Below are 7,441 nucleotides of genomic sequence, written 5' to 3' on the forward strand. Positions count from 1 at the left end.
CCAATAATGTATCATCATATACGCGACAGTTCTTGATCAATTTTTTAGTTAGAGTTTGGTTAAAATTTGTTTATGTTATTTAAATTTTTTTAATAGAGACCATAATAAGAAAGTTCGATTTGTTTAAATAAAGCTCATACTCTTAGGCCTTAGCTTGTACTGCTAATAAGAGGTTGGCCTTTGAGGAATGAGGAGATGGAAGGGATGGTTAGTCCCTCCATCTCCCTCTTAAGTGATGGGAGTTCGATTCCTCATAGCCCTTATTCCTGTGATAGGGTAAAGGACCATCCTTGTAATTTACCGTAAGTAGACCAAGTCAATGATAGGTGTAAGTTCACTTCACAATTGAGCTCAATTCAAGCTTACAATTGTTCAATCAGTATCAGTGTATCACCAATCCAAAGGACAACAATCTAATGGCATGTTACAAAGTGATATTATAAAATTTGACTAGAATTAATATCGTTTACTACGGAGTAAAATTTATTTAGAAATATAAGAAGGGTATCATTTACAAAATTTACACACTTACACACTAATAACAAGCTATAGACACTAAACACAATTTCAACTTGTAGACATGCAATATACATCTGCAGCAGGAAAGACCGGGAAAACATAAGAATTAAGTGGCAATCATTGATGAAAGATAGGAGCTGATAAGCTTCTGATAAACAAGTTCAAGACTAGTTGCGCATCTGTATATAGTCATTATAACGCTGTGGACGTTCATCTTCATCTTGGTTATGGTAGGCATAGCCTCCATGGCTAGATATGTCAAGACCAGCAACTTCTTCATGAATAGATATCCTTAACAGTCTCAGTTTATGCAAGATGTAAAACAGTGGGCCCATAGTCACACTAACCCAGCCAGCAATCACTATAAGCTCGGTTACTTGAGCCCCGAACAAGCCCCAACCCCCACCCAGCAGGAGGCCAGAAGAACGAGAGATGCCACCAACGCCGGAGTCATAAACCTGGATTAAGAATTCTTCCTTGGCAAACAAGCCTGTAAAGATCAAACCCCAGGCTCCACACCCGCCATGCAATTGAGCTGCTTCTAATGGGTCATCAAAATGCAGTTTCAGTGCCAACATGTTGAGTCCAATTAAGACCCAAGCTGCCACAAACCCACATATAACAGCAGCCCATGGTTCAACCACTGAGCAACCGGATGTTATGGCAACAAACCCACCAAGGACACCATTGCAAACATCTAGTGCATCCCAATGACCTATCAACAGACGTCTTCCAAACAGGGTAACTATTCCAGACATTGAACCTGCCAATGTGGTGGTAACAGCAGTCCGTCCTATGGCAGTCCAATTACCTTGGTCAGTGGTGGTTGGGTATGCTACTAGGATCTCACCAAAAGAGCCTGGGTTGAACCCAAACCAACCAAACCACAGCAAAAACGTACCTAGAACCACTAGAGTTGCATTGTGACCTTTTATGGAAACAGGCTTCCCAAATGCATCAAACCGACCAACCCGCGGTCCTTCAATAATGGAGCCCCAAAGTCCAGCAATACCACCAACCAAGTGAACCACACCACTTCCAGCAAAGTCTATAGCCCCTGAACCAAGAAACAGATTAGCAGAACTAGGGCTAAGCCAACCACTGGAAGACCAAACCCAATGAGCTGCAATAGGGTACACAAATCCAGAAAGAAAGAAAGAGAAAATGAGATAAGCACCAAACTGTGTTCTCTCAGCTATTGAGCCACTGGTGATCCCAGCAACTGCAATGGCAAATGACCATTGGTAGAGGAAGAAACTATAGTCATATTCACCATCAGGCACACCTTCGAGAGCAAAGAAATGTGTACCGATGAAAGGGTTGGATCCAGGGCCAGTTCCAAAGGCGAAAGCAAAACCAAAGAGGTAGTACGAGAGGCTGCCTACAACAGCATCAACAACATTGGTGAGCATTATGTTCAAGGCGTTCTTAGCACGGACTGAACCTGCACATAGCATAGCAAATCCAAGCTGCATTACAAAAACAAGGTAGGCTGAGAAGAGGAGATATATGGCGTTTATTGAGCTTGTAACACTCTGTTCCCATGAAACTGCCATCACGGATTTGAGAGACTGCACAAAGATAGAAGTGATTGGTGATTGGAGAATTTCAAGTATGGAACTATAAAAGGAATTTGGCACTAGAAGAGACAGAAATGATGAGGTTACAGATGGATTACATTTTTGGGGTTATGGTGATCAACAAGTTGAATGGTGGCTGTAGGAATTATGTAAGATTGATAGGAGAGTGTGAGAATGACAGTTAAATATCAGCAACTTGACCACTAGCTTTGGGGTGAGTTGTTAAAAGGAAGTAAATCCAAAGCTAAAAATTGGGGCCACTTCCAAAATCATTGGAGCCCCAAACATGAATTTTTCTTATCCTTTGTAAAGCTGGTGTACAATTACTACTATAAGACCAATTTGGGTATGAAACTACACCCTCCAGGAAAATCAGATAAAATTAACCCTCATAATTTCTCTTACATCATCAAACCATTCATACATCAGAACTCGAAAGCACCAAACTCAGCGCTACCTAATTTCTTTATACAACTAATGCTTGCATATTTCACATCTACAAGGTATGATAGACAAATACACGAGACAGACTTTAAATCGCAAATAAAAGTAATAACCTGCATATCTTGGGGCAGTTTTAGTGACTTGCAGAAAGAAAAAAAAAGGTCCTTATGGGGGAATATAGAGATTATAGACAAGAAACAAAAGCGAAACTCTCTAATCAACCCCCTCAGATTACTGCATCAGCTATTGAGCTATAAGTGACCAACACTTATAATATCATTTTCATATTTACACAAATAAAGTAAAACTGAACCACATGACACTAAGGGATAAAGTGGGCCCAATAAATTTGATAAGATACCAGCAAAACAAATTTTCATGATCTTCAGTACCTTATAAACTGCATATGGAGCCAACAGGAAATCAAACAAAAGAAGATGCTTTGGAATATGTTAATTACAGAACATCAAATACATTTTCATGATCTTCAACAGGGCATTATAGTTGGAGAACGATATATGAAAATTATAGATGATGGAATAAGGTCTATAAGGAACATACCTTAGTAGCTTGAAATCTCAATCTAATATATATAGACAAATCACAACAGATGCTCCATTGCCTCTGAACTCAGAAGCATGCCTCTCCCAGAGACAAGAAGACTGTTTCAATATGATGTAATATTTACATGATAGTAATATTCTTCAATGCTCTTTTCCTACTAAATTCTTAGCAAAAGTTGCATAAAAGTACATTTGATCGTAGTATAAAAATATATTCACAAAGTGTAACTTAGAAGAAACAATGGTTCTATTGATAGCTGCTGAGGCTACCACCAGAAGTCCGACTGGTAAGAGACGGTCTCATTGTGACAATAGTTGATTCATCAGCTCCAGCTTTAATAGCTGCTTTCCCAGCTTCTAAAAATCGATGCACTGCATCCTCTGCATATTGATTGGCTTCATTCACAGTCATATTTTTTCCAATATCCGGGTAAGTGTTAAGAACATGGTCACCATTAAGCTGTGAAGCAAGTTGTATTAATTCCATCTGAAATTCTGAAAGTTTTGCATCTTCTCTGGCTCCAAATGGCCTTAGTGATCTCTTAACCTCCGGCAGTTTCTCTGTTTTAGGGATCCACACATATTTGCAATTTAGAAAGTTATCAATAGATACTCAATAGTCAAAACAAAACATGAGACAGCACCAGCTACAAAATCTTAGGTTTCTGAAAGGCTCATCATCAAATTCTGTTATGAATGAATGGCACAGCTTATCAAGCACCACGTAACAAGAGTACAGTACAGAGGCTTGAACTCTTTAGTTATATGAAATTCACAGAAGCCCACAACATAGTTATATGAATTATTGGGACAACTTGAACTCTATAGTTATTAGTATATTTTTTTAACATTTATGTCTTGATTAGGAGGAAAGTAAAAGGATTCTAACTAACCTGGACAATCTTCACGTGGAGTGTCACGCAGATAAAAGTACTTTTCAAAGCTTCCAGCCCAGGCATCTCGTTTAGTAAGAAACTCCGATTTTAAGTTGAAAAGTCTCTTCACAGTAGCGGGAATGGAGGAATGTTCGAATTCAGATGTTGGAGTAGGTCCATCAGGCTTTCGGATCACTGCAGCAACCCATAATGAACAAATTATTCCTCCATTTTTGGACACTATGGAGAATAAGATAAAATAAAATTCACTAATTCAAGACAGTTTCACGCTTCACTATATAAAAAAGCTGCAGTAGTTCATGTCTATTATTAGGGGCAGCCATAATGTACCATAACATATGCCAAATTTATACAGAACCTAATTTGAATTCAAACATTATTACAAAACTCAAGCTAAGATAGTAATGTAATCCTTACATATATAAGCAACCAAAAGTCCAAAGTAGCTATTATGTGAAGAAAAAAGACATATTGCAAATGCTTCTCAAATAGAAAAATGCAACCATCCAAAAATAAGCAACAAGTAACTATCATTTCAAGAATTACTATGCACAATTTATCTTTATTTTTATTTTTCTGTTCCCGTCTAATCCAAATCCCTTCAATTTTTTAGGGCACCCCGCTTGCAAAATACAATACACAATCATAATAAAAATTACCATTAAATACCAAATACCAATTACCAAAGCTGCTGGGTATTATCAACACTAAATTGTCATAATGTCATGACTTTAGCAAGAAGCCAAAACTTTGTCACAAGCTAACTTTCAAACTACATTGTGGGGGTCCAAGTCAAATACTAGTTGGCAACATAAAAGACAAGACATTTGAGTGAATAAAGAGTCTATATTGAAATTAAACTCTTTTGGATAAAAAGGCAAGCACGTACGCAAACAGACTAAGACTAAGAGCTAGGTAGAATTTTGTTCAGCACCAAAAAAAAAAAAAAAAAAAAAAAAAAAAAAAAAACCAACATGGCATGCTGTCATGTACAAGCAAGAATCTACTGCACTACACACTCCACTAATCCAGCAAAGCTTCCATTATAAAAAGCCTTACATTACATAGGAATGGCCTGAAACAACTACACTCTGTACTATATAGCCTGAACCATAGGGAAGGAGTTGCTATCTAAACACACAACAGTCAGTACTTGACAGTTGACACCCAATCTACTCTAATAGTGCAAGATTTGGATCAGGTCTTAATGAAACACATTAACTACAAATGCTGCCATCGTTAATCAACAATTCGCAGATTATGTTGAACTTAATTTAGAAAGATATACACTCTAATAAAAAACAAACAACTCCTATCCCCACAAAGTTTGTCCGAATTCGTTCGTTACCAAGTGCAACTTCAACCCTATTATCTTCACCAACTCTAAAATAAACAGTTATCTTCACTCCAGCATGCTAATATAGTAATATATCAGTTGGTTACACTGTCACAATTTTGCTCATAAATTCACTAGTTAACACGTACCAAAAAACATATTAAGTGATGAAATCAAAAGGTGAAGAGTGTCGGCAAAATCATAAACACCTACTCCGCGGTACAAATGATAAAGGATTGAGATCATACATCTGTCATATGCTTACACTTAAGTTGTACTATAACATGATGGAATGTTAAAGTCCATTCTTAACATGTACCTCAATCTATCAAACTTCACATTGAAGTATAACTGGAGAATCTAGTGGCCAACAAATTTACTAACATAATCACAGTAAAAATAAGAATAAACCTCAATAAGTCACATAACAACATAAAAATACAAAAACTAGTCAGATAACAAAACCCACCAAAAAAGCAAAACAGAACAAGAATACTCACCAGTACCCTTATCAATCCAAGGGGAAATCAACATGGTCGGAACCCGAACTCCCAACCGTTCGAACCGAAAATAATACGGTTCGGGCCCAACGATCCCATCAGGACTAGGAACCCCAGAAACAGGAGTAGGAACATGATCATAAAACCCACCATGTTCATCATATGTTATCAACAAAGCCATTTCTTTCCACTGAGGGCTAGCCCTCAGTGTCTCATACACCTCCTTCACAAACTTCTGTCCTTCCGCCACGTCATGCGACGGATGATCATCATTAGCAGGAAATATGTTCTTATCAAAATACCTTTGCTCAATTACCACATAATTAGGCAACCTACCAAATTTAGCATGCAATTTAAACTTTAAATTATAACTATGAAACTTAGTTATATGCTTAATCTTCCTCAAACTCTTGAAAAACATAGTAGCAGGGATATTTTGGTAATAAATCCCAAAACTAAGCCCATTTTCATCAAGTGAATCAAAGATTGTTTTTTGTGGAAACCCATGAATTAAATCTTTCCTTACATTACTTGACGCACCATGTGAAGTAGCTGAGTGAACATAAAACCGATTCGGCTGAGTTGACGCAGGAACCGATGCGAACCACCGGTCCAACACGGCGAACTCGTTGGCTAACTCAGTGTAAACCGGAACTAACTCAGGTTTAAACCCACTCATAACGTTTTTTGGCATGTGGGTTGACATGGAATTAGCTTGTTGAGCAAACCCATTCATGGGTGCCGGGTCAGTTACTCGGGTCGACCCGAATATCTGTTCGGTTATAGCTTGGATTGAGTGACCCGGGTCCGAGTCAACAAAAACCGCATCATCTGAGACGTGAATTTGGGGTGAATCGGGTTCGGAGGAGTTTAACCGGTTGAACTCGTTTCCGGTTAACCCATCAATTTCGGGTCGGGTTGATTTGAGCCACCCAAGAATATGGTCAAATGAACGGTTTTCCATGACTAAAATGACGATGGTTTTGATGGGTGATTGAATTTCTGGTTTTGGTTTGGGAAAAGGGAAGGAAGAAGATTGAGGAGTGAGAAGAAGAAAGAGGAGAGAGAAAATGGGGAGGAGAGAGAAAGTTGGAGGAGCCATATTTTCCGGTGACCGGAGTTCGGTGAACGGCGGAATACGGTGATTTTTAGTGGAATAATGTTGAGAATAGTGGAATGAACATTTTTTGGATGCTTTTTTTGGGAGAAAGATAAAGTAATTGGATACCTTTGACTAGCACTTGTATTATTTTGCAGATAATTTAACCAAAAAGTTTAATACAAACACGCCATTGTTTTTTGTTGGTATGACTTTTATATATGTAAATGTTGAGTGATATTGACATTTTGAAGGCTGAATTTGAATGAGTGATGGATGTGTAACAAACGTTTTGTTTTTCTCTATCATTCAAAAGGATGATTGCTCTTGGTCGTTATTAATAAGTTAATCGAGTTTCGAATATTCTTATAAAAAACGAGTCGATTTTTTAGTTCTTAATGTTTTTAATAGTACTACTTATATTATCACCAATTTTTGGACGGCTAATAAGTTTTATAAACAGTGTCATAAAATTGACACAGGTTAAACATTATGGAATATTCT

The 7,441-nt window shown here is 37.7% G+C and overlaps 2 protein-coding genes across 2 annotated transcripts; both read right to left on the reverse strand.

Moving 5' to 3' along the window:
* Nucleotides 1–451: 451 nt before the first annotated feature.
* On the reverse strand, nucleotides 452–2,812 carry LOC145624644 (ammonium transporter 1 member 3-like). The gene has a single exon (XM_081677724.1). The coding sequence runs from the start codon at nucleotides 2,073–2,075 to the stop codon at nucleotides 687–689; it is 1,389 nt and encodes a 462-aa protein (XP_081533850.1). The 5' UTR covers nucleotides 2,076–2,812; the 3' UTR covers nucleotides 452–686.
* A 297-nt stretch (nucleotides 2,813–3,109) lies between these two features.
* On the reverse strand, nucleotides 3,110–7,194 carry LOC145624643 (non-specific phospholipase C1-like). The gene is made up of 3 exons (XM_081677722.1): nucleotides 5,839–7,194; nucleotides 4,000–4,176; nucleotides 3,110–3,667 (listed from the first exon to the last, which is right to left on the reverse strand). The coding sequence occupies exons 1-3, from the start codon at nucleotides 6,938–6,940 to the stop codon at nucleotides 3,354–3,356; spliced, it is 1,593 nt and encodes a 530-aa protein (XP_081533848.1). The 5' UTR covers nucleotides 6,941–7,194; the 3' UTR covers nucleotides 3,110–3,353.
* Between the last annotated feature and the right edge of the window lie 247 nt (nucleotides 7,195–7,441).

The sequence above is a fragment of the Chenopodium album genome, chromosome 3 (assembly GCF_948465745.1).
Source record: "Chenopodium album chromosome 3, dcCheAlbu1.1, whole genome shotgun sequence".
In the NCBI taxonomy this organism is placed as follows: domain Eukaryota; kingdom Viridiplantae; phylum Streptophyta; class Magnoliopsida; order Caryophyllales; family Amaranthaceae; genus Chenopodium; species Chenopodium album.

Coding starts and splice junctions, on each gene's coding strand:
- LOC145624643 (XM_081677722.1), bottom strand. CDS start 6,940: ATGGCTCCTCCAACTTTCTCTCTCCTCCCCATTTTCTCTCTCCTCTTT. Junction 4,177..5,838: donor TTGGATTGATAAGGGTACTG/GTGAGTATTCTT, acceptor GGGTTGCTGCAG/TGATCCGAAAGCCTGATGGA. Junction 3,668..3,999: donor TCCACGTGAAGATTGTCCAG/GTTAGTTAGAAT, acceptor TCCCTAAAACAG/AGAAACTGCCGGAGGTTAAG.
- LOC145624644 (XM_081677724.1), bottom strand. CDS start 2,075: ATGGCAGTTTCATGGGAACAGAGTGTTACAAGCTCAATAAACGCCATA.